At 43.4% G+C, this 27104-nt stretch overlaps 1 protein-coding gene and 1 pseudogene across 4 annotated transcripts in view; both read right to left on the bottom strand.

Moving 5' to 3' along the window:
* Positions 1 to 9521, bottom strand: part of AAK1 (AP2 associated kinase 1) — a 162503-nt gene extending 152982 nt beyond the window's left edge. For all 4 annotated transcript variants that reach the window (XM_068975781.1, XM_068975772.1, XM_068975790.1 and 1 more), the window contains exon 1: positions 9359 to 9521. In XM_068975781.1, the coding sequence (XP_068831882.1) occupies positions 9359 to 9521 (163 nt within the window). The remainder of the gene's footprint in view (positions 1 to 9358) is intronic.
* Positions 9522 to 21842: 12321 nt separating this feature from the next.
* LOC138074589 (small ribosomal subunit protein eS7-like) lies at positions 21843 to 22419 on the bottom strand (annotated as a pseudogene).
* Between the last annotated feature and the right edge of the window lie 4685 nt (positions 22420 to 27104).

The following is a 27104-nucleotide window of genomic DNA, read 5'->3' as shown; positions in this document are numbered from 1 at the left end:
TTACTCCTCTGCCACAGCATTTCTAACTGAGCTGGGAGAAAATACGCTTAGTAAACCTGCTCCTCCTGGCTGGCAGGGCTAGCTGCGTCTCATGCGCTCCGTGTTACACCCACAGCCTTTCACTTCATGGTCACAGCAACCCCACAGAGGAAGGAAGGACATTTACTACAAACGAGGAGGCAGCGGCTCACGATGGTTAAACGACTTGCCTCAAAGCCAGATGGGTAAGTAGTGTAAGTGGAGGAACTTGAACCCAAGATCATTAGCTGCAAGTATTAGACTCTTCCTGAAAATTCTTCCTCGTACAAAGGATTATCAATATCTTCTCTCATAACATTCTGACTTTTATTATCCCTTCCCAACCGAACCTTCTTTTGAGCAATTCAAGCCAGAAAGTGCTTCAACCACATTTTGGGGTTGCTCAGATATGGGAATATGGGGAGAATTTTTTTGAGCTTGTAATTCACATTTAGGCAGTGGACAGCACTGTTACAGTCCCCTCAGCCAGGACCCACACAGACCTGCCATTCCACCTCTGCTGGTGTGTTGGTTTATTCTGAAAGTAGTTGTTTTACACAGAAAATTACATAGAGACTTTTAACCATAGTAAGTTAAGAAAGATTGCTGGCTTGCTGATTCTGAGAAAATGAATTTAAAAATTAAGTGGCATGCCTGAGTCACACAGCAAACTAGACCCTTCTAAGCCATGCTGACTCCTCTCTTTCCCCACACTGACCAGCATATCATGCTGAAGACCTTGACACTGCTGACTTCAGGGGTTGGATAATTCTCTGTTGAGGGTAGGGCAGCTAGTGCATGGTGGGATGTTTAGCAGTACCCCACATTCACTAGATACCAGGATTACCCCCTCCTGTGACAATCAAAGGGGGCTTCCCCCATGGCTCAGCAGTAAAGAATCCACCTGCAATGCAGGAGCCGCAGGAGATGTGGGTTTGATCCCCAGGTCGGGAAGATTCCCTGGAGGAGGGCATGGCAACTCACTCCAGTATTCTTGCCTAGAGAATCCCCATGGACAGAGGAGCCTGGCAGGCTATAGTCCATAGGATTGCAAAGAGTCAGACATGACTGAAGCAACTGAACATGCACCCACACATGTGACAATCAAAAATGTCTCCAGACATTGCTAATTGTCACAAGGATGGGGCTGGGGCGGGGGAGTGTAATCACCCTTGCTCCACTGCTCTAGACCAATGGTCTTTAAACAGAGGTACAACAATCCACTGGGTTTAGAAAGAAAACATGAGAATATTCATAGGAACTGTCATCTTAAAAAACAAGATTAAAAAAAATGACAAGACCTCATCTTTACTAATATTTAATACAAGGTCCATCTCTAGCGCTCCCACTGAGTCCAAATGGCAGTCACACACCTCAGAGACCTGATGGGATCCTGGGGGAAGGGGGAAGCTCTGCAGCAGAGGCTGAGATGCACCGTCCATATGCTTAGTTAAGTGCCTTTACTGATTACATTTGTTTTAAATGGATTAGCCCTCATAAAACAAACAAGGGGATTAAAAAGATTCCTGAGAGAAACCTTCGATAAAAGATAACACAAGCATACATGAGCAACAAGAGAATGTTCCGGATGTCCTCTTCATTAGTCACAGGACAACGCAGAAACAACCACAGTCTAATAAAATATGACAAGAGTCACCAATACCTGACTGAGGTTATTTCAAGTATGGATCTGCATCCACTATCAGAAGCGATGCACCTCATTTTAACTATATACTGTGCCTTCAGATCCCAGCTAACAATAGCAGGACGTGACATAAATAAACAGACAGACATAAATGAAGGGACAGACTGTTTGTAAACCGACAGTGCTATTCTATTTAAAAAGTTTATGAGACTATTTTTCTAAACCAACACTGCCCACTACAACTTTGAGATGACATTTTTCTGCATCTGTGCTGTTCAAAACTGGAGGCAGTAGCTACATGCAGCTACTAAGCAAGTGAAAAGTGGTCTGATGAATTAAATTTTTATTTTATTTCAGATCATTTAAATTTTAATAGCTACATGTGGCTAACAGCTACTTTATTGGCCCACACAGTCCTGAACCACTAGTCCTGGACCACACAGTCCTGGACCACTGTTGCCTCAAAACACCTAGCTCGCAGCGAGCAGTGCATTTTCCCTGCTTTTGTATCTTTGGCCGTGTTATTCTTTCTGCCTAGAATGTTCTGTTGACCCTGTCCATCTAGCAATAAGTTCTTATTTTTGAAGACACATTTCAAGTATCACCCTTTGTTAGCTTTCCTTGACTTCTTTTCGCCCAAAAATCAATGGTCCCCCATGTCTGTTCCCTTGGCCCTGTTAACCCTTTATCTTAACATTTAGAGCTATTTGTTAGTGTGTCTGAAGTTCTGTGAGTGTGAGTTCCTCAAGGTAGAGCCGTGTCTTATTTAATCACTGCATGATATCCAGCACAGAGTGGGTGCTCAGGGATGATTACTGAACCAACAAACCCAGGTCTCCAAATCACCCCGCAGGGCTCCCACCACCACACCGAACACACCAGAAGACGGCTCCAGAAAAGGAGACTCAAGGCTACGCTTTGCTACTTCAATTGCTGGATGCTACTTCAATAGACAATTCCATTCCTATGATTATCACTGTTTGGCTCCTGCAGATGCAGATGTCACAGAGATTTCTTAAGCAGCTCAGAAAGCATCCATCCTTTGAAGAGGACAAGATGAAGGCGCACAGTTAGTCCCCTTTCAGAAGTGTCAACTTTCAAAGACGGCCAGTTAAAGTGACTGCTCTGATGCAGGAGTATGTTTTCGTGTGTATTTTATTAGTATTTACTGAGCTTTTCTTGTGTACTCTACCCACAGTTTTAGCTCCTGAGGTGTAAGTATAGCCTCCTCCCAGACCCTCCTACACAGAACCCATGGGAAACTGATTCTCTCTCTTCACAACCTCTCATTAAGTGAGCTTGACTTTGTTAGAAAGACCAAAGGAAAGGCTTTGAGCACGCAATGGCTTATTCTGGATTTCATTTCTGAATTCTAGATTTGGCTATATTTAGCAAAGCTAAAACCGTCATCATGCCTGAAGCCAGGAAGAAGACACCATTCACAAACCACCCCCTGAAAATCTGCAGTTGCCACTAAAAGACCAGACTTCCCAGCAGGCAAGGACATCTGAAGTGGGAGGGGTCAAATTGGTGATTGCGTCAAGAGAAGACCTCACAGGCTTCCAGCCAACCTCCCAGCCTGCCACTGAAGCTCTCTGTGACCTGATTTCCTTTTCTTCTCTCTCCAATACACCTTCTGCTCTGGTCAAACATGCTCCTTTTCTCCCCTGTCCATTCCTTCCTGTAACACTGGTCATCTCACTCCCCTACCTGCTTCAGCTTCAAGCTTCTTACATCTATTTGAAGCTTCAGGACCTCTCTTCCCCAGACACTAGCCACCTCCTCGCCCCACTATTGGCAAAGGGCTGAGGCATAGAAGGAAGTACTGCCTATTGGACAGCTAGGCAACAGTTACGCGGAAGGCCCAGGGCCACTGGGGAAAGCGAGCAGCCAGCGCAGCCAGAGAGAAATGGAAAAGAATTTCCTTCTACCACATTGTGTCCTTCTTTCCTTGATTCTGGAAGGGAAACTTGTACCAACCAAAATGACAACAACAGACTCACTGGTATTCCCAGAACTCACCACACTTTCGCATATGCTATTCTTTCTGCTTGGAAAGGCTTGGGTAACCCTCATTGGGAACCGCTGGGTAATTTACATTCCTGTTTAAATGACCCTTCATCTGGAAACCCTCCACCCCAGGGCCTTTCTCCTTTATCATCTCATAAAGTCTTTTTACCATCTACTCTATATCCAGGACCATGCTAAGTGCTGGACACTTATCTTAGGAGTATTCATTGGTTTATATCAAACCCATCAATCCTAAAGGAAATCAACCCTGAATAATCACTGGAAGAACAGGAGCTGAAGCTCCAATACTTTGACGACCTGATGCTAAGAGCTGACTCACTGGAAAAGACCCTGACGCTGGGAAAGACTGATGGCAGAAGAAGGGGACAATAGAGGATGAGATGGTTGGATGGCATCACCAACTCAATGGACATGAATTTAAGCAAACTCAGGAAAATAGAAAAGGACAGGGACGCCTCGCCTGCTGCAGTCCATGGGGTCACAAAGAGTAAGACATGACTTACTGATTGAACAACAACAACGAGCTCCTTAAGAGCCAGGCCCAAGTTCCATTCATCCTCTAGCTTTGGAATCTAATACAGTGCCTGATACAGAGAAGGCACTGACATTCCCCAAATGAATACATGCCTGCATCATACTGATACTGCTAATACATATTTCTGACATACACATATATAGATACACACACATTTGTTGGTTTAGCTGGTTTCAAATGTATTTTTTAAGTGTCCCTACTTTGCACTGTAAGTAGGAGAAACTGTCAATGTTTACTCCCATAGAGACTTAACTGGGTAGTTCTCATTAACCCTAGACCTGAATTCTTTCAGTGGAGGTCAAATACTGTCCTGAGGGCCCCCTGGTCCACCTTATATATACCCACGCAGTTCTGGAATGTTGTTTTGGATACAGCAGGTAGTCAACATTTACCTGTGTCTGGAGCTTAGATGTAAAGCCTCATTTAGCTAAGGAGGTGTGATAAAAGCATAGCTTCTCAGATCTCCTTTGAGCATTGCTCCACTTTTCCCATTGAGCTTGTTCTGGAAGCTTAAACCAGATCTCCCCTTGACATCCCACACCCGTTACCTCAGACATGTTTTAGTATCTCATCACGGTATCTTTCCTGAGGAAGCTAGAGAAACAATATCCAACCCTGAGCCAGCCAAGAAAAAGCCAGATCCTCTGAACTGGTGATGGAGAGCCTTCACTTCCCCAGACAACCCCCCTAGGACTAGTTAGTGAGACAGGGTGAGCAGGGCTGAAGCCACTGATCTTCTGCTCCAGCAGCTTGTCCTTGGGGTTCCTGCAATTCCCCCCTATAAAGGACAAACCAAACCCACATGAGAGAAAGAGGGATGGTCAGTGGGATAAGGTGGTACCAGGGTCTCTGCTTGAAGTCCACCTCATCACCCCTCCCTGAACTACCCGGCCACTGCCCTGCGCACCTGATGTACGACTCTCGGCCTGAGACACCCCTGGCTAGGATGGGTGGCTAGGTCAGCACCTGGAGCCTCAAAGGAGCATGGCTACCCCCAAACATCTCTTGACCCCTTAAGGAGCCATGCTGCTGCTAAGTCACTTCAGTCGTGTCCGACTCTGTGCGACCCCATAGACGGCAGCCCACCAGGCTTCCCTGTCCCTGGGATTCTCCAGGCGAGGCCTCTGCAAAGAACATTTGGCTCTGTTCACCCACACTCGGGGGCTGGGGGGGAGGCGGTGGGGGGAGTAGCTGCAGTCAAGCTAGCCTTCACATTGCCCCTACTCCTCCTTAACTACTTGCCTATATGGCTAAAAAATAATAGCTCCCAAATATTGAACATCTGAAAAATGTTGAGTAATTTACATACGTCGCCTCATTTAATCTTCAAGACTGCTCCCTAGGGCGGTGGCTCTGAAACTTCAACTTGCAGTAGAATCTCTCCAGGAACTTGTTAAAGCCCCACAGCCACAGCCTCTGGGGTGAGGCCCGAATTTGCATTTCTAACAAGCTCCTGCACATGATGCTGATGCTCCTGACCCAGGTGCCACACTTTGACTACCACTGTCAGAGAGATCAAAGAGCGGCTGGAAATGTCTTACCCAAGGTTTCACAGCTGGTCGAGAACAGATCCAGAATTTGAATCTGGATCTGCCTGATTCCTTGGAGAAGGCGATGGCACCGCACTCCAGTACTCTTGCCTGAAAAATCCCATGGACGGAGGAGCCTGGTAGGCTGCAGTCCATGGGGTCGCAAAGAGTCAGGCACGACTGACTTCACTTTCACTTTTCATTTTCATGCATTGGAGCAGGAAATGGCAACCCACTCCAGTGTTCTTGCCTGGAGAATCCCAGGGCCGGGGGAGCCTGGTGGGCTGCAGTCCATGGGGTTGCACCGAGTCGGACACGACTGAAGCGACTTAGCAGCAGCAGCTGCCTGATTCCTTGGGAGCTTCCCTGATAGCTCAGTTGGTAAAGAATCCACCTGCAATGCAGGAGACCGTGGTTCGATTCCTCGGTCAAGAAGATCCACTGGAGAAGGGACAGGCTACCCACTCTAGTACTGCTGGGCTTCCCTTGTGGTTCAGCTGATAAAGAATCTGCCTGCAGTGCAGGAGACCTAGCTTCAATACCTGGGTTGGGAAGATCTCCTGGAGAAGGGCAAGGCTACCCACTCCAGTATTCTGGCCTGGAGAATTCCATGGACTGTATAGTCCATGGGGTCACAAAGAGCTGGACACAACTAAGCGACTTTCACTTTCACTGCCTGATTCCACACACAGCTCTGGTAAACACCTCACTGTAGGAGTGAAAGTCTGCCTTTGTCTTGTTTTCCTAAATTCACTGACAGCTCCTTAAAGGCAGGCATTACACTTTAAACCTCCCTATATCCTCCTTCTCAGACCCTAGTAGTACCTTTGTACTTGGTGGGTACTTCACAGGTACTTTGTATACTGGCTCCTCCATAGCTATATACGTGTATGTGTGTATGTGTGTATACTGGCTCCTCCATAGCTTGTGTGTGTGTGTGTGTGTGTGTGTGTGTGTGTGTGTGTGTGTGACTCAGTCATGTCCGATTCTTTGTGACCCCATGAACTTTAGCCTGCCAGGCTCCCCTGTCCATGGAACTCTCCAGGCAAGAATACTGGGGTTGGTTTCCATTTTCTCCTCCAGGGTATCTTCCCAACCCAGGGATCAAACTTGTGTCTCTTTATGCCTCCTGCAATGGCAGGAGGGTTCTTTACCACTAGCTCCACCTGGGAAGCCCCAGTAGTAGTGCTCTTGGGTTGGCTGGGAATCAAACCAGGGCCTCCTACATGGCAGGCAAGAATTCTACCACTGACCCACCAATGCTTAGCACCAATTCTCCACCAAGAATACTGGAGTGGGTGGCATGCCCTCCTCCAGGTGATCTTCCTGACTCAGGGATCAAACTCATGTCTCTTTCATCTCCTGCATTGACCGGCAGATTCTTTACCACTAGTGCCACCTGGGAAGCCCAATATACTTCTAAGAGCCACAAATTCAAATTCAGTTAGAGTCAAAGAACATAAACAGGGCAACACTGCCAAACCAAGTTTTCCATGGCCCTCCCTCTTGCTACTCTGAGTGTGCCGTCACTGAACCTGGATAATTCCAACTCATCCTTCAGTCAGTTACTTCCTGCAGCAAGCAATTCTTGGCACTCTAAAACTGGAAGCCACTGCACCCTAAGTTAATCTCCATGATGGCTCATATCGCTTGATTTTAACTGGCTGTTTTCCATTTCTCAAAGCAGTATGTAAATCCTAGCAGCTAGTTTTAAATTATATTCCCCAGAACCTAGCACAGTGCGGACACTCTACCACTGTTTGTTGAATGAATGAACACAGAGCTGCAAGCTCTCATTTCCATTTTAAAAAAAAAAGGGCATGATGTACAGTTCCAGGGATGAATTCTGGGGAAGAAAAGGGCAGTATAGATGGAAAATTTGCCTTTTCTCTTCCCCATCAACTCAGACTCTGAGAAGTGGCACCACTTAGGGTTACCTCCTCTCTAACGAGACAACATCCTAGTTGAACAAAATGTTTCTGGGCTTTAAGGTCAGCAGAGGCTGTTGGGAGGGAAGGAAGGAGCTCGGTGCCCCCTCATTGCTCCCAATTTCTCTCTCACAGACACACTCCTTCTCCATTTCTCCATCCCACTGCGGGCCAGGGCTCTGGCACAGGGATGAGACAGATCAGACTCAAGGGTGCGGAGCTGGCAGCGGGCACAGAAGCATCTCCCATCCTGCACCAAAGCCCATAAGGAAGGATCCAAAGGGATAGTGACTCAGACCCCGGATCAAGTCCAGCTAGAGCAGCACTGAGAACGGAAAAGCGCGACAATTTCATAAGGACATCCACTGCCAGATGTTTTTTTTAAGACACTGTTTTTAAAGTAAAGACTTCAGCCATAACCCCAGAAAACTGGGCCCAGCTGAATCCCATGCTGATTCAAGCTGAGAGCCTGACACAGCTTCTTCCTCCTCCAAGCCCACCAGCAGCAACACTCACCATGACAGGCAGTTCCCGGGCCCAGGTCAGGACCCTTGCTCCAACCTTAGCTTGAAAAAAGGCTCCTTCCCCAGCAACTGAACTGTTTCCCCACCATGCTGCAGTAATACAGGCCTCCCCTTCCCCCATTCCCTGTCAGCCGATAAAACAACCTACAGCAGGTTGGCCCCATCCAATTAGTTTGAATAGCTTCATGCCAAGGAAATTGCTGCTTTTATTAAATAAAAGCACACTTGGCAGGCAGTGGGCTGTGAAAAGTATAAGTCTGGCATAATTATGAAGGTCAAGGTTAAGGTTACCAAAAGAGACATGCAGAAAGCCTGGGGGATAAAGATATATACCTACATGTCTGTAGATAGAGAGGAACACACATGTAGGGAATTTACATAGTAGATCTAAATAACATCCTCTCCAACAGAGAAAAAGCGAAAATCAGATGCCACTCTCAAGTAATTCTTTTGGCAAAACACACACACACCCCAAAATCAAAAGACAAGAATAGGAAGAAGAGGGGCCCACTGGACCGATTTCAAAATAACCACATTCATTCCATGTAATTTCTGTTATCCGAACTGTATCCTGGGGACCTGATTACAGTTAGGCCAGGAAATAAACCTAGTCAAACCCACCAAGAGCCTTGGCTCTTGGAAAAACACATTCTGATTCCCTGAAAACCCTCTCTTCCTTCCAAGCCCTGGTCAAGGGAGAGGGAAAGTTGGGTGGGAGGAGAAACCCCTCTTAAAGGTTCTCCAACCCCACCCTGCAGCCCTCACATCAGTATTTCAAGTTTTAGGAGGATCACAAGCCCCACACCCTATATCTGATGTGAAGCTTTGCACTTTCACAATACGTTTTTCTCATCTGATCCTCAATTCCATGAGGCAGGCAAGAACTGTCCTGTCAATTTTTTTTTTTTTTTTAATAAAAGGCCACCGAGGTAAACAATTTCTGGCAAACTTCCCCCACCCCATAAAGCCCTGTCACTTTGAAATCCCCGTTTCACATTTCTCAAGGACAAGGATTCACAGGGCAAGGGGAGGGAGAAGGATGGGTCAACTGGGCAAAAGCCATTCATACATTCAACAACTGGAAACCGAGTCTTGCTGCATCAGCACAAGATTTTAATTTACGGCGCACCGAAAGAGTCCCACCATACCTTCCGCCAGCACCTCGTCCACAGTGACCTGCTGTCGCCCAATGCCAAAGACCCTTCCGATGTAGCCGCTGCCCAGGCCCGAGGTGCTGCCCCCTCCTCCGCTGGAGCCGGAGCCCAGGCCAGAGCCACCCTGCTCTCGCCTGGAGTCGAAAAACTTCTTCATCATGCGAAAAGGAAGCAGGAAAGCAAAATACCGACGGTTTCTGGATTTTTTTTTTTTTTTTAAACAAGAGATCCAAGGAGATTTCTTCTCGGATTTCAGCTCGGAGAGGAGCCACCCGAATCCGGCCGTGGGGGTGGGGGCTGAGGGAGGATGCCTATAGGAATATGCGTGTCAATCGCGCGGCGGTCCCCTCCTCCTCAAGAGAGCGATTCGTGTAAGTTTAAACCTGTGATGACAGAGGGAGAGAGAGGATGAATCAGTAACACACTTAAAAATTCAACTGCTGAGTCCTAGGGGGAGCAGAAGCCACCATCCTGGGGAAACGCTTCATGAATTTTCCTAGAGAGAAAAACCCTGGGGCTGAAAACGCGTCCCCGGCCCCAGAACCCGGGACTCCCGTGCCCTGGGCTCTGAAAAAGGAGGAATTCGGGCCGCCTCGGGCAGCGCTGACCCAGCGGGCAATGCCTCCCCTCCTCCCCGGTCTCCCTGCCGCCCCGCGAGGCAGCATCCCGGCGGCACCCACTTGAGATGGCTCGGCGGCCGGCGCCCAGCTATCAGCCCCGCAACATTGTCACGGCCGCCGGGCCGGCCTGCGACGCGGAGAAGAGGCGGCGCTGCAGCGAGAGCCGGGGCCGCATTCGGCGCCCGCCCGCCCGCCAGCTGATCCCCGGAGCGCCCGGCGGAGACTGACCCGCCGCCCCTCCCCCGCGCGCGCTCCCGCCCGGCTCCATCCACCCAACCAGGAAGTGAACCGCCGCCGGAAGTGCCTCCTCGAGCGGCAGAGCCAGCGGCTGAGGCCCCTGGAGGCCTCCACTCTGTCACCAAGAATGAGAACGCGTTGTCGGAGAGAAGGGGAGTGGGGAAACGGGGTCTCAGTGCGGAGAGAGTTTTGGAAAAGAACGTTGATATTGCCCGACCCGTGGGGCACCATGGGAAAGGTAGTTCGCTGCAGCCTAGCAGCTGGACTACAACTCCCAGGATGCCCTGGAGGAGCGAGCGAGGCGGCTGCGGTGGCCTTCTCCGCCACGGAGGTGGTTAGCGGGGTGGTGCATTTGTGGGATTCGGTTATTTAAACACATCCGGGAAAGAAACTGCCAGAGACTAGGGTTTCCACCCTGCTGCATGTTCCACCCTTCTGGAGCCATCTTATTTGCGACTTGACCTCCCTGCACAAGGGATTCTGGGGATTGTGGTTTCCAAACGGATCGAGGCTGACACCTGAAGGACGCGGCTTAGCAGCTTAGCCCCTAGCGGGTCCTGCGGGGCTTACCGACGTCACCTGGACAGAGGTGGAAGACCGAGGGCGATCGGGAAATTTTCGCTGGCCGTTGGTGCCTGGCCACACCTCAAAGCTAACCCTAACATAAATAAAACCAGAGCCCTTCCTCCTCCCAACTTCAAAAGCAGCTTTTGCTCACAGATGTTGAGAACAGGCTCTGCGGTCAGCTCTGAGCTAGGCACTGTGAAAACCCTTAATAAGACGGTGCCTTTTCAGGAAATTTGCATTCGAGACTCAAACTGAGAAACTTAGAGAGCGTTTGTGCGGAGCCAATCGTAGGCTACCAGGCGACCCAAACCCTTGGCTCGACCCCAAACTTCGGGGCTTGTCTGACGGTGATCCTTAATTCTTCCACCTCTTCTGATGCCGTGGTTTTGCCTAACCTTCATTTAACCCCCGCCCACACGAGAACTCTAGACTGACTGTTATATCTTTCCTCTTCAATATTCCTGTTTTGATGCTTATTTTTACCCTGATATCGCCCGAGTGCGCAGAATGGAGGTGGACAGTGTGGTTTGCATCTGCCAAAGGCAGAAGATTTGGACCCTTCTTGGTATCCTTCTCCATCCCTAGATTTCCTGATAGGTGATGCTGACAGTGGTGCCAAATCCTTTCCCATCCCCCCTCCCCAGATCCATAATTTTTCAAATCCTGAATGTAAGTTATTTCTCACCTCCACCTGCTCCCTATTTCTGAGACCGCCCTTTTGGCTTGTAAATTAGTCCTAGAATTTTTTCTGCAGGCATTTGAAGAGAGTAGAGAAAGGTGCTCCAGGGAGGGGCGACGGCGGTGGGGGGCGAGGTTAGGGGGATGGTGTTCTTGGTTTCTCTTAAGTGAAATTTAAATTTTAAACTGAACTGTGACTGAATTGACAGAGGTTTCTGCTGCTTCCTCTTCCTCCTCCTCCTCTTTTTTCTCCTCCCTCTTTTCCTTCTCCCTGTTGTCCTCCTCCTCTTTTTTGTTCATCGTGTTTCAAGTAGTATCGTAGTTAAACTATCAGTTAAACTTCCTGTGTAGAGACAGCATCTTTTCTTCCGGAGGGAGTCGATGCTGTCACCTCAGTTCACAAATCCGCGCAGCCACCTCCAGGGCAGAACGCAGCACCTGCTAAGACAGTCCCTCGAAACAAACCCATGGGAGACATGTTCTCTGCACTTTCCTTAAAAGGCTAGATTTTTTTCCCAAGGAAGTTTGCAATAGGTCTTGAAATAGATTTGAGAGCCAAGTTGAAATTAGATTCATTGACCTCCATCTTTCTCTGCACCTACTGATCTTGGCTTTTTTAAAGAAGACCTGTTGGGTCCTGGAATCTGTTGCTCTCTCAGTTTTTACTTTTCTAGACTTTCCTGTTAACCAGACTAGGCCAGAATTCGGCAGATCCCCACCCTTACTTCTAAGATACAAAAATGTGTTTTTATCTTGTAGAGTTAAGGTAGCTAACATGTATTCACTGAGTGCTCATCTGGATGCTTTGATCAGAATCTGAGGGAAGAAGTTTTACAAAGAAGACAAAGACGGAAAAAACAGAAGACTAGATTTTTTTGTCTTCCATTCTCTTGGAGACTAATGGCAGTTACACTGACAAAACCACAATTTTTAATGCTTTACATGTATTAAGTTGGTGAATTCTCATAACAACATTATGAAATACGGTACTATTGTTATTTTCACTTTATAGATGGGGCACTGAAGCATGGAGATAAGTGGCTTGCCCAAAGCCACACAAATAGTAACTGGCAAAACCAGGACTCAAATTCAAACATTTTAGCTACGGAACCCAGTGCTTAACTAGCAACAACATACTGCCTACTTAAAGTAAGAAGCAAATCTATAAACAGCATGGGACCAGGGGACAGGAAACCTCTACCACTCCATAGCTGTGCCCCTAGACCACTTAGACCTCTGGACCTATTTTCTCAGCCAAAAAGCGATAGCTTTCTTACAACGCTTAGTAATTCTCTAGTTCTTAGTGCAAGATAATCAGATCAACCACTGTAATCTCAAAATTCCTAGCACACTTACAAAAGTATGATTTGTCCTACCTGGCCTTGCATTTCTATTCAACTTTTCAAGTATATTGTCACCTCTACTCAGAATCAGGTAACAGTCATCTATTTATCTCCTTGAAAATCCAATATGATAGTTTATATAGAGTGTGTCTTTACCAGCATTTAAATAAACCAAATAATCAAGTTCAAATTAAATGTGATGCAGAAAACAATCTGATTAGGGTGGAAAGATTGTTTTGAGGTATTATAGACCATTTTGAACTTGCTCTAAGAGATACTAATGAGAAATATCCAATTAAAAGGAAAGGAAAAGGAGGGACTACCCTGCAGGTCCAGTGGTTAAGAATCAGCTTTGCAATTCAGGGGACACAGTTTGATTCCAGTTGGGGGAATTAAGGGTCCCAGATGCCTCAAAGCAACTACTGAGCCCATGAGTCCCTGGGCCACAAAGAAGGATCCCATGTGATGCAATGAAAATCCCACATGCTACAACTAAAGACCCAACGCAGCCCAATAAATAAATGAATTGTTTAAAAAAAGGGAAAAGAAATTGATATTTACTATGTATCTTCCACATGCTAACTGCTGAATTAGGCACTTAACATATTACATTGTTTAATCCTTATGGATGCAGATCTGCACCTCTGCAAAGTAGATACTGATATCATTATATCAAAGTAGATACTATTCTATCAATACTATTTTCCCCAATTTCATAAATGAACAATGAAAATTTTATTAGTAACAAAAATGCACATGGTTTGTTGGGTTTGGAGGAAATAATTTGGCCTGTGATATGGCTAAACCATGTCACAGTAAAACCCAGTTATGGCCAATGTGTGGTTAATTCCTTACAGGAAGTCAAAGAGAAGGGGGCCAACATTATTTAAGGACATTAACTAAGGCCTGCACTGCAGTGGATATTTAATCATATCATGCAGCCTTCACAAGACACTTATCAATGTGGAAACAGGCTAACTGGGGTTAAAGTATGTCAACTGTTGCTACACACAGTCTGGTAAGGGCAGAACTGGAATTACAATCTGACTGACCTCAAAACCCAGTCATTTTCTGGACACCACATAGCCGTTTTATGTTGCCATCTTTTAGAACTTATTAGAAATGCAAATTATCAGGCCCCATCCAGATCTTTTGAATAGGAGGGAGGGGCAGAGGTGGCTGTCTCTTTTCACCAACCATCCTGGTGATTCTGATACATTTTCAAGTTTGAGAACCCTTGTTTAGCAGAAGGGACAGAGTAACAACCACTTATTTTCTTTAAAAAGATTTCTTGGTTTTTGGTTTCGTTTTCTGAGTAGAAAAGTAATTATATAATCATCAAAGACTATGAAGAATAGAAGTCAACTCAGAATAAAATCACTCAGAGATATTTACTACTGACTTTTTTTTTTGCATTCGCTGTTTTTATACAGCTCAAATTTTCAAGGATCTCTAAACATTTTCCAGTCCAATGCTCTATTGTAGACCTAAGACCCCTTCTCCCTTCAGTTGCCCTGTAAATCTTTCAATTACGCCTTCTGCTGTGTCCTGCTATTTACTGTTACTATGGCACTTTGGATGTACATTTGGCCCCCTATATTTGAGGGTTGCACACTGGAGCATTAAATCAAGTACAGATGGAAAATATTCAGAAAAGAAAATTACAGAAAGTTCCTGAAGGCAAAACTTGAATGTACCTTGGCCAGCAGCTATTTACATAGTATTTACATTGTATTAGGTATTTTCAGTAATTTACAGATGATCTAAAGTATATGGGAAAGACTAGAGATCTCTTCAAGAAAATTAGAGATACCAAGGAACATTTCATGCAAAGATGGGCTTGATAAAGGACAGAAATGGTAGGGACCTAACAGAAGCAGAAGATATTAAGAAGAGGTGGCAAGAATACACAGAAGAACTGTACAAAAAAGATCTTCACAACCAAGATAATCATGATGGTGTGATCACTCACCTAGAGCCAGACATCCTGGAATGTGAAGTCAAATGGGCCTTAGAAAGCATCACTACGGACAAAGCTAGTGGAGGTGATGGAATTCCAGTTGAGCCATTTCAAATCCTGAAAGATGATGCTGTGAAAGTGCTGCACTCAATATGCCAGCAAATTTGGAAAACTCAGCAGTGGCCACGGGACTGGAAAAGGTCAGTTTTCATTCCAATCCCAAAGAAAGACAATGCCAAAGAATGCTCAAACTACCGCACAATTGCACTCATTTCACATGCTAGTAAAGTAATGCTCCAAATTCTCCAAGCCAGGCTTCAGCAATACGTGAACCGTGAACTTCCAGATGTTCAAGCTGGTTTTAGAAAAGGCAGAGGAACCAGAGATCAAATTGCCAACATCCACTGGATCATGGAAAAAGCAAGAGAGTTCCAGAAAAACATTCATTTCTGCTTTGTTGACTGTGCCAAAGCCTTTGACTGTGTGGATCACAATAAATTGTGGAACATTCTGAAAGAGATGGGAATACCAGACCACCTGACCTGCCTCTTGCGAAACCTATATGCAGGTCAGGAAGCAACAGAGCTTGCTCAAACTCATGTCCAATGAGTTGGTGATGCCATTCAACCGTCTCATCCTCTGTCGTCCCCTTCTCCTCCTGCCTTCAGTCTTTCAGGGTCCTTTCTAATGAGTCGGCTCCTCGCATCATGTGGCCAAAGTATTGGAGCTTCAGCTTCAGCATCAGTCCTTCCAGTGAAAATTCAGGGTTGATTTCCTTTAGGATTGACTGATTTGATCTCCTTGTAGTCCAAGGGACTCTCAAGAGGCTTCTCCAAAGTCAGTGAAGACTTTTTCAAAGACTTTCTTTGATAAAAACTCTCCTTGACTAAACTTGAGTCAGTGCCTTGGAATCCTTTTTTTTTTAACTAGACTTTGACCTTGTGCTCTGTCCTTGGCCCAATTAGTCCAGTTTTAGCAAAAATTTTGCTGAGTCAGTTTAGTGAAAATCCTCCAGCCTTGATATTACTCTGGATATCTGGTCAAATTCCTTATCCTTCACTCTCAACATCTTATCACCTTAAGCTGCCTTAAGGCAAGAATCCTGTTGAGTCTGATCAGCAAGAATCCCCCTAGCCTTGATGCTTCCTCTAGTAATTTTCCATTCACTGATCTCCACCCTGCTCGTTAACTATAAACCTCCACTTATCCTGGTTTGTTTGGATTTGAGCTTGGTCTCCATCCCCTGGCGGACTTCCCTGGTGGCTCAGATGGTAAAGTGTCTGCCCACAGTGCGGGAGACCTAGGTTTGATCCCTGGGTCGGAAAGATCCCATGGAGAAGGAAATGGCAACCCATTCCAGTACTCTTGCCTGGAAAATTCCATGAACTGAGAAGCCTGATAGGCTACAGTCCATGGGGTAGCAAAGAGTCGGACACTGAGTGACTTCACTGTCGCTTTCTCTCCCCTAGTACCAAATCTTAATTGCAATAGTCCCTCTTGAATAAGTCTTCCTTACTGTCTTTGACAAGTGTCATGAAAAATTTTCTTTAACGTTACATTCACTCATTTATTCATTTGTTGTTTCATTAAGCACCTATTTCTTGCCAAAACTATGCTAGATACGGGAAATATAATGACAAATAGACATATTCCATTCCTTACAGAATTTATAGCCTAAAACTTATTGATTATGTATATTTCATTTTAAAATTATGTTGTTAATTTTTCTGTTGGGGCATTCATTTTTAAGAACTGATTGCAAATCCTCTTTTATTTATTCATTTGGTATGTACTGAACTCCTCCCATATACTAGGCACTGTTCTAGGCATAGGCAATATGATGTGAAACAAGATAAACAAGTTTTCTGCTTGTAAAAGAGCCTACATTAGGATTAGGGTAAGCAAAACACAGTAAATAAGCAAAGTCAAGAAAAATGTTGGATAATGATAAATAGAAATTATCTGAGTGACTACTTCAGATTAGATGTGCTGCTGCTGCTAAATTGCTTCAATCGCGCCCAACGTGTAGAGACCCCATGGACTGCAGCCCACCAGGCTCCTCCATCCATGGGATTTTCCAGGCAAGAGTGCTGGTGTGGGTTGCTATTGCCTTCTCCAAGATTAGATGTGCAGTTCTTTATGTATTAATGAGGTTCATTAAAACCTGTTGTCACGTACGTGGAAAACATTTTCCCCAGGTTGATCTTAGGCTTTTAGAATTTATGATGAAGGGTTATTAAATTTTTTTTTTCCAGGTAAAATAATACATGATCATTTTGTAAAATCTAGAAATAGAAAAGCAGGAAAAAGAAAAGCAGAAGGAAGAAGAAGAATAAAAAAAATAATTAATTTCATTACTGAGAGGGCTTCCCTAGTGGCTCAGATGTATCTGTCTGTAATGTAGAAGACCCAGGTTTGATCCCTGGGTCAAGAAGATCCCCTGAAGAAGGGAATGGCCACCCACTCCAGTATTCTTGCTTAGAGAATTCCATGGACAGAGGAGTCCAGTGGGCTACAGTCTGTGATTTCACCCTGCCTCTGTATTTTGCCTTCCATCCTTCTTGGTCTGATCCCGCCTTCTCCAACCCTCACTCCACTCATAAGTCAACTCTACAGCAGTTAGATGGATATTCTTCCTGTCATTTTCAGTATGCATGTATATAACCTATGGATGTGTGTGTGACTAGTTTTGATAGAGAAAATACTTCATTAAAACCAAATTTTTCCACTATGTAGAAGGACCTCTGAGGTCAGAGGTCCTTCTACATAATGGAAAATTTTCTCAGATTCTATAAAATAACAAGCAAAAACAGGCATGAGTCCTGCATATTTTCTACTTGTGTTTACATTTCATTTTTCTTTTGGCTTTTCCTTGGTTTATTTTATGTTATATTTATTTCTTTACTTAATTTTTATGTTTCTAATTATTTAGACAAATATTTGGTGTATTTGCTTTTTCTTTCTTGTTTCAAAATACAACTATGTAAAGCTGAAAGCTTTGCTTACAATAAATAGAGCTTTCATGTGTCACAGAAGTTTTAATTTTTCTCTAATCCTTATTTAAGATCTAAGTACTCTAATTACATTTTACAATTTTTGGTCCCTCTTTATCCCAAAGATTATTTAAAGTCATGTTCAGTTTTTTCTCTTGTTTTGTGTTTAAGAGCTTAGAATAATATAAATAACAATAAGAGTATAAACTCTGGAGTCAGACTACTGGATTTGAATCTCAACCCTGTCATTTACTAACTTTATAAGTCAAGGTTCAATCAGAAAAGCAGAAACCACACTAAGTATTTCAAAAAGAAGGTATTAAATACAAGGAATCACTTACACAGGTGTTGGACTACTAAAAGGAAAAAAAACAAAAACAGAAGCTAAGGTAACCAGAGATTCCTAATTCCAGGAGAAAGCTTTCACCTTATGTTCAGTTCAGTTCAGTTCAGTTCAGTCGCTCAGTCGTGTCCGACTCTTTGCGACCCCATGAATCGCAGCACGCCAGGCCTCCCTGTCCATCACCAACTCCCGGAGTTCACTCAGACTCACGTCCATCAAGTCAGTGATGCCATCCAGCCATCTCATCCTCTGTCGTCCCCTTCTCCTGTCCCCAGTCCCTCCCAGCATCAGAGTCTTTTCCAATGAGTCAACACTTCGCATGAGGTGGCCAAAGTACTGGAGTTTCAGCTTTAGCATCATTCCTTCCAAAGAAATCCCAGGGCTGATCTCCTTCAGAATGGACTGGTTGGATCTCCTTGCAGTCCAAGGGACTCTCAAGAGTCTTCTCCAATACCACCGTTCAAAAGCATTAATTCTTCGGCGCTCAGCCTTCTTCACAGTCCAACTCTCACATCCATACATGACCGCAGGAAAAACCATAGCCTTGACTAGATGGACCTTAGTCGGCAAAGTAATGTCTCTGCTTTTGAATATACTATCTAGGTTGGTCATAACTTTTCTTCCAAGGAGGAAGCATCTTTTAATTTCATGGCTGCAGTCACCATCTGCAGTGATTTTGGAGCCCCCAAAAATAAAGTCTGACACTATTTCCACTGTTTCCCCATCTATTTCACCTTGTTAGTTGTTACTATTATGAAATTATTATTTTGTCTTTCAGTAATAGATTTCCCCATTTGAATTGTTTTGAAACCACAATTTTAAAATATATTGATGAAATTTTTCACTTTATTTAAATACCACCAAAATATTCTTTTATAACATAATCTTTGAGGGTTTTTTTGAGTCATCTCTCAGCTGGAAATATGAGAATGATATGCTTTTGAAGGTTATCTGTGAATGTCTTTTTGTTTCTTTTAAAAGTGAAAGAGAAGATGCACTGGTTTGCCATGGAATTCCTGGACACAATTTTTTTCCTCAAACCTTTAGAAATTTCTCCATTATCCTCTAATTTTGTCTCTTTGCAGTAAATTTTAATGTAGGATTCTTTATCCTTAAACTTTTAAATTCCCAAGGATAGGTCTATGTAATACGTGCATGCATGTTAAGTCACTCAGTTGTGTTCAACTCTTTGAGACCCTATGGACTGTAGCCCGCCAGGCTTCTCTGTCCATGGTATTCTCCAGGCAAGAATACTGTGGTGGGTAACCATTCCCTTCTTCAGGGGATCTTCCTGACCCAGGGGTCAAACCAGTGTCTCCTGCACTGCAGGCAGATTCTTTACTGCAGAGCCACCGGGGAAACCTTGTCTATGTAATAGTTTATTTTAAATATGCCTGCAGATTAAGGTATTTCTTTACCTCATGGAAGTTTTCTTCTATTATATGCTAAATTATAATTGTTTACTATTTGCTTTAGTTTTCTTTTTAAGGTTTCATTTATGTCAGAGTTATATTTGGCATAATTTAAAGAGTCATCAAGTTCCCTCTAGTTTGTTGTGCAAAACAGCACTCTTCTTCACTTCACTCTATTTCTCCCTTCCAGGAATTAATTATTTTCACTTCTCTTAGCTGATTATATTGATTATTAGCTCCTTGTATTTAAGCAATATATCTTTATTGCTACTCCTAGACTTTTTACTCTTTGTCCTAATCTATTGATTTCCCACTGTGGTACAGAAAGAACTTTGCTTTCTTTTTTCCTCCAGCATCTTCCAAGTTTAATTACCCTTCCCATGTCCATCTTCTAGTATAACTATATCATAATTTTGGTTAGATTTAATAGTCAGTGTTTACATTATCATTAATAAGTGAACACCATTCACAGGGTGCATGCCTGGTGGCTCAGATGGTGAAAAATCTGCCCGCAATGCAGGAGACTTGGGTTTGTTCCTAGGGTCAGGAAGATCTCCTGCAGAAGAAAATGGCAACCCACTCCAGTATTCTTGCTTGGGTAATCCCATAAACAGAGGAGCCTGGTGGGCCACAATCCATGGGGTGTGAAGAGTTGGACATGACTGAGTGACTAACACTTTCAAACACTATTCACAGATGAGCTATATGATATCCTTATTTCTTTTCTCACATAACCTTTTGGTTTTCCCAGCATTAATAATTGTCTTCTCTTTTTTCATTTCCTTAGCTTTTCCTTCTTACTAATTCAAACTCTTAACCAGCTGTCAAGATATTTATTCACATTAGGTTTTCTATCCATTTCATTTTCTTTCTAAGAACCTTCTGATTTACTTCAGTTTGGCTTAGGTGCCATCCTATGATTTCCTTTCACCATCATCTTAGGAGTTCCCTTTGCCTTTCTCCTTTATTTGAGCCTTTCTTTTCTTTATCCCATGTCTTCTTCCTGGTTTATCCTCTCATTTTGATGGAGCATACCTCTAGTACCTTCTCCAGAACAGTGCACAGAGGTAAATTTTTGGAAAATTACTATGCCTGACTTGTTTTTTTTTTTCTACTCTGACACTTGACTGATTATTGGACTAGTATGAAATTCTAAGATAGAAATTTTTTTTCTAGAAATTTTAAGATATGCTCTAGCCTCCAGGTTTGTACTTGGACAGTATAAAACCTTTCTGATTCTTTGTAAGTGAATCAGCCTCTCTCTCTCTCTTTCCTTACAGGATATTCTATTTGTCCTTAGTAATATTCTGAAAATATGTATCATTCAGTTCTGGCAATTTTTCTTAAATTATTTCATTGGCGACTTCATCACTCTGTTTTCCCCTCCTAAATTTGCTCTTCTATTTTCCATCTCTCTGTGTTCATGTTTTTTTTCTTTTCTCTCTTTCTCTTTTTGGATTGAGTTTACTTTCTGGAGTATTTTCTCACCACTTTCTTTCAATTATTTCACTGAATATTTGTTTATCACATTTTAAATGTTAAGAGCTCTTTTTTTGTTCTTTAAACATTTTGATATAATCCTGTTCTTATTTCATGGACATAATATCTCCTCAAATATTAGTGATTTTTTTTAAAGTTTTCTTTTCCATACATATTCTGCTTCAAGTTGTCTTTTACTATTTATTTGATTGACTTAGTCTCTTTATCTAATATTAAATATCTAGAGTCCATTTCTTTACAACTAGGCTGGTCAGATTTTCCCAGAAAAGATACTTCAAATATCCTGCCTGGTGGGTGAAGACCTGGTCCCCTGTGTTGGAGGATCCAGTTGGGAGAGGGACCTAAAGGAGCCCGTGTGCAGCATACAACCATCCCCTAATCTGCTCAGCTTCAGTGCTGTACTTTGGCCTTCCGCTTTGCCGTGTATTTTCCAGAGAAGATGCCCTTTGTTTTACCCTTTTCAGATATAAACCTCCAGTCTCTTTCCAGGGCTGGAGGGGACAGTCACCGGGTCACTCAGTGTGGGGGAGAGAATCAAACTACTTCTTTAAGGTATTTTATGGGTTGTTGGGAGAAGCTAATGGACATCTAGCCAATTGCCTTCTTAAACTGGGACTCAGTGTTTTCATTTTGGAAACCTGTTGTATTCACTGAAATGGACACATTAAAGGATTGAGCTAAGATGTACTTGTTATAATTGACATAAAACATAAATTGAGGTTCCCGAAATAGTCCAGGAGAGCAGTATGAGAGTCCCTGTCCCATCCTTACTGAGTCACTTACTCTTTTTTTTTAATTGTGAATATTTTATTTAGTCATTTTTGTTTACAACTGAAAGTCTGGGCATTCAAAATTAACATCCTTGCCCATGAGCTTCTTATAGTCACTAGAAAATCTTTCAACTTTGTGTTTCACATTATCTGTTGTGCTTCATCCAAATGAGCCTTTAGGAGCTGGCTGCCATCCAGTTTGACTTGGATTATCTTGCCCATAATCTCACTTGGGAAAAACCAAGTCATCCAGGATCCCATTGTGCCCAGCTGTCAAAGCGCAGCTCCTGAGATATTTTTGCTTATTTTTTGGTACAGCTTTTTTGAGTTGGCCTAGGTAGAATTCTCCTCTGGACACTAAAAGACAACATGCTTCCCACTGAACTTTTTCTCCAGTTGACGTACTAACTGGACTTGGGTTTTCTGAAAAGATTTCAGTTGAGGAATGGGAACAAAGATTGTAATAGCTTACTGACCACCACCAACTTCATATTCTTGGCTCTTGCTGTATTCAGCTTCCTTAGTGGAGCCCTGAGTTTCAAGTTGATCTCAAACTCCTGGAGAGCCTGGGAGATGCCAGATTTCAAACCCTGCTTCTTGCCATTGGGCTTCACAGTCTTAGTGCTCAGAGTGAAAGAAAGTGAAAGTGACGTCACTCAGTCGTGTCCGACTCTTTGTGACTCCATGGACTGTAGCCCACCAGGCTTCTCCATCTATGGGGTTTTCCAGGCAAGAATACTAGAGTGGGTTGCCACTTCCTTCTCCAGAGGATCTTCCCCACCCAAGGATTGAACCCAGGTCTCCTGCATTGCAGGCATACCCTTTACCATCTGACTCACCAGGGAAGCTCAGAACTGAACATGGCCTAATCTTTTCTAAGGAGGCCAACACTCATTTGCCTGGCCAATACCTGGCCTGAAAAGAGCATGGCATGGTTTGGTTGGTTGGTTGGTTGGTTGGTTTTGCTGGGTCTTCATTGCTGCTTGGGCTTTTCTCTAGTTGCAGAGAGTGGAAGCTACTATTTGTTTCAATGCACAGGCTTCTCGTTGCAGTGACTTCTCTTGTTGCAAAGCACAGGCTCTAGGCTCTAGGCCCGTGGGCTTCAATAGTTGCAGCATTCAGGCTCAGTTGTCGAGATGTATCCTTGAGATCTTTTTGCCATCAGTCCATAAACTCTTAGTTGGATTTTGACTTTAGGTATGTGATCTGTGTCTAGGGAACAGCAGAAAGCTATATCTCATTCACACAGGCATTAACTCTAGGACTCTGGTCTCAGAACTTCAGCCCTGATTGCCTGAGCGAACACTCAAACACTCACAGTTAGTATGTCCTCCTAGAGGTCTTATTCTGACTCTTTAGAATTATGATGCTTAGAGTGTGTGTTCTATAGATGAGTACCAGCCCGTTGACTGGTCCATGGTGAGATAAGTACAGAAATTAAGAATAAACATTTATACTATATAAATTACATATAATTTACAGAATATTTGAAACACTTTGGAAATGAAAAGGGGGATATGATTCTGCACCTCCAGTTCCAATGTGTTGGGTTTTTCCACTCACCACCTATTCACTGACACTAGTTGGTGTCCTACAATTTTACTCAATTTTACTCTGACACTATCTCCTTGGAGATAGCATCAGATCCCACAGGTTAAGGACTCAATCCTACAAGACTGAAACCCCTGTTTCAGATGCCAATCACAAGTTCAGGTCATCACATGGGCTTCTGACTGACTGGTTATGAATCAAAGGTTTAAGTGACCCCCACTCCTTGGGTTCCATTAATTTGCTAGAGCAGATCATAGAAGTCAGAGAAACATTGTGCTTATTAGCTTATCAGTTTATTATAAAAGAATATAACTCAGGAACAGTCAGATGAAAGAGACACACATAGGGCAAAATATGTGGGAAGGGGCTCAGAGCATCCATGCCCTCTCTTACAGCATCATCCACCCTCACACCACTGTCTTACAGCTGGCTGTTCACCAACTTAGAACACCAGGTTTCGAGTTTTTATGGAGGCTTCATTACATAGGCATGATTGATCGAATCATTGGCCGTTGGCAATCATTCAACTTACAACCTCCTTCCCTGATCCCCTACCAAGAAGTGGGTAGGGAAGGGGACAGGGTGACTGAAATTTCCAATCCTCCAATCACACAATTGTTTCCTCTGACAACCAGCCCTCATCCTTAGGAATTTTCCAAAAGTCACTTCATTAATATAAACTCATATATGATTGAAAGGGATTTATTGTGATTATCAAGACACTTCTTTTGTCTTATTTCTTAGGAAATTCCAATGGTTTTAGGAGTTCTGTGCCAGAAGCAGGGATGCAGACCAAGTATATATTTCTTATTATAAATCACAGCATCATGGAACAACAGACTGGTTCCAAATAGGAAAAGGAGTACATCAAGGCTGTATATTGTCACCCTGCTTATTTCACTTATATGCAGACTACATCATGAGAAACGCTGGACTGGAAGAAACACAAGCTGGAATCAAGATTGCTGGGAGATATATCAATCACCTCAGATATGCAGATGACACCACCCTTATGGCAGAAAGTGAAGAGGAACTAAAAAACCTCTTGATGAAAGTGAAAGAGGAGAGCGAAAAAGTTGGCTTAAAGCTCAACATTCAGAAAACGAAGATCATGGCATCTGGTCCCATCACTTCATGGGAAATAGATGGGGAAACAGTGGAAATAGTGTCAGACTTTATTTTTTTGGGCTCCAAAATCACTGCAGATGGTGATTGCAGCCATGCTTACTGCTTGAAAGAAAAGTTATGACCAACCTAGACAGTATATTCCAAAGCAGAGACATTACTTTGCCGACTAAGGTCCATCTAGTCAAGGCTATGGTTTTTCTAGTAATCATGTATGAATGTGAGAGTTGGACTGTGAAGAAGGCTGAGCGCTGAAGAATCGATGCTTTTGAACGGTGGTGTTGGAGAAGACTCTTGAGAGTCCCTTGGACTGCAAGGAGATCCAACCAGTCCATTCTGAAGGAGATCAGCCCTGGAATTTCTTTGGAAGGAATGATGCTAAAGCTGAAACTCCAATACTTTGGTCACCTCATGCGAAGAGTTGACTCATTGGAAAAGACTCTGATGCTGGGAGGGATTGGGGGCAAGAGGAGAAGGGGACGACAGAGGATGAGATGGCTGGATGGCATCAGTGACTCAATGGACATGAGTTTGAGTCAACTCCGGGAGTTGGTGATGGACAGGGAGGCCTGGCGTGCTGCGATTCATGGGGTCGCAAAGAGTCAGACATGACTGAGTGACTGAACTGAACTGAACTGAATAATTATGCCAGGACAACAGATATTACCTGGACTGTCAGGCAAACAGGAACATATCGTCACCTCCTCCATAGGTTTCTCTGGTGGTAGAGCCCTGTGGTATGCCTTTCAAATGACCCCCTGAACCTCTCTTTTCCTGAGTGTAGTAGTAGTAGTTTAGTTGCTACCTTATTTTCCAAATTCCAGCCCCATGCCCCTGATAAGAAAGCCCAGCAATTATAGTTTTTCCCACCACTTCCTAAACCATTCTTGGAAATTGGCTTATAATTGGACATGCTGTCTAGCCTACTTGCCCCATTCTGAGACTTCCTTCCAGTGACTGTCTTCCCTCAAGAGGGTATTTCTGAGAGCAGGCTTCAGCCTTCAGCCATACCACAATGAGGAGTCATAAAATATGATTCATGGTCATGATTATTAAATAAACTACTCAGTGCAGCAGTAGCTTCAATTCATTAGAAACTTCAGAGTTTAAGTGCTTCTTGGCAAATATTTTCTAAATAGTCCTGGCATATTTAACAAGAAATCAGAGATCAGACAATGGGAAAAATCAACAGTTTTTCAGCCAACCCTCTGCTAGGAGCATTTGTGAAATATCATGCATTTCTTGGGAATTATTATAGTAGTCTTCAAATGTTTTCACTAACATAATCACTAAGTTCATTTTTAAAAACCCTATATTCCTTCAAATATTTTAAAGCTGACATATAAGAATTTTCATCACAAATCCAAATAATTACAAAGGATATAATTTATGCCATCTTATAAGTACTGTCATTTAAAAATGAAACTATTCCATCACTCCTTTTAAGGTATAGAATGTAGACAAACTGCCATATATTTCAGTTCAGTTCAGTTCAGTTCAGTCACTCAGTCGTGTCCGACTCTTTGCGACCCCATGAATTGCAGCACGCCAGGCCTCCCTGTCCATCACCACCTCCTGGAGTTCACTCAAACTCACGTCCATCGAGTCGGTAATGCCATCCAACCATCTCATCCTCTGTTGTCCCCTTCTCCTCCTGCCCCCAATCCCTCCCAGCATCAGAGTCTTTTCCAATGAGACAACTCTTCGCATGAGGTGGCCAAAGTATAAAACTAATTGGCCTGGCAGCTGACATCTACTTTTAGTTTTTGTTTTTAGTCAGTTTTAGGAAATATTAAATAATTAGATGAAATAAGATAAAGATTGACTATAGCTGCTTTATTAAATAGATTTTAACGTATTGATTCACACTGAATTTTAAGCAAATTAAAATCTTCATCTAAAATCATATATCGTAGTCCCAGAAAACAGACAAATTATTTCAGCCAAGATAATCTAAGGATGACTATTAAGAGTTTCCCAAAAGAATTGCTTGTATTTTAAAAAGCTGCTTATAGACTTCAATATTTTTCCCCAATGCTTTCTTTGCTTTCCCCTCATGGGACTCCTCCTAAAAAATGATGTATCGTATGTTACTCAATTATAAAAAAGAACACATTTGAGTCAGCCCTAATGAGGTGGATGAACCTACAGCCTATTATAGAGTGAAGTAAGTCAGAAAGAGAAAGACAAATAATGTATATTATTTGAATATGGAACGCATGCATATGGAATCTAGAAAGATGGTACTGATGACCTAATCTGCAGGGCAGCAATGGACACACAGACCTAGAGAACAGGCTTGTGGACACAGTGGAGGAAGGAAAGGGTGGGGCAAATTGAGAGAGTAGCGTGGAAAAATACACATTACCATATGTAAAATTGATAGCCAGTGGGAATTTGCTGTGTGACACAGGGAGCTCAACCTGGTGCTCTGTGACCATCTAGAGAGATGGGATGGAGAGGGGGATAGGAGGGGGGGTTCAGGAGAAAGGGGACATATGTACATCTGTGGCTGATTCATGTTGATACATGGCAGAAACCAACTCAATATTGTAAAGCAATTACCTTCCAATTAAAAAATATTTTAAAAATGATGCATCCTTGACTATCATTGAGGAATAGAAGAGGCAAAGTCATTAAA

The sequence above is a fragment of the Capricornis sumatraensis genome, chromosome 1 (assembly GCF_032405125.1).
Source record: "Capricornis sumatraensis isolate serow.1 chromosome 1, serow.2, whole genome shotgun sequence".
NCBI lineage: Eukaryota > Metazoa > Chordata > Mammalia > Artiodactyla > Bovidae > Capricornis > Capricornis sumatraensis.
Note: the sequence above shows the minus strand (reverse complement) of the source record. Positions and strands in the feature narration are given on the sequence as shown.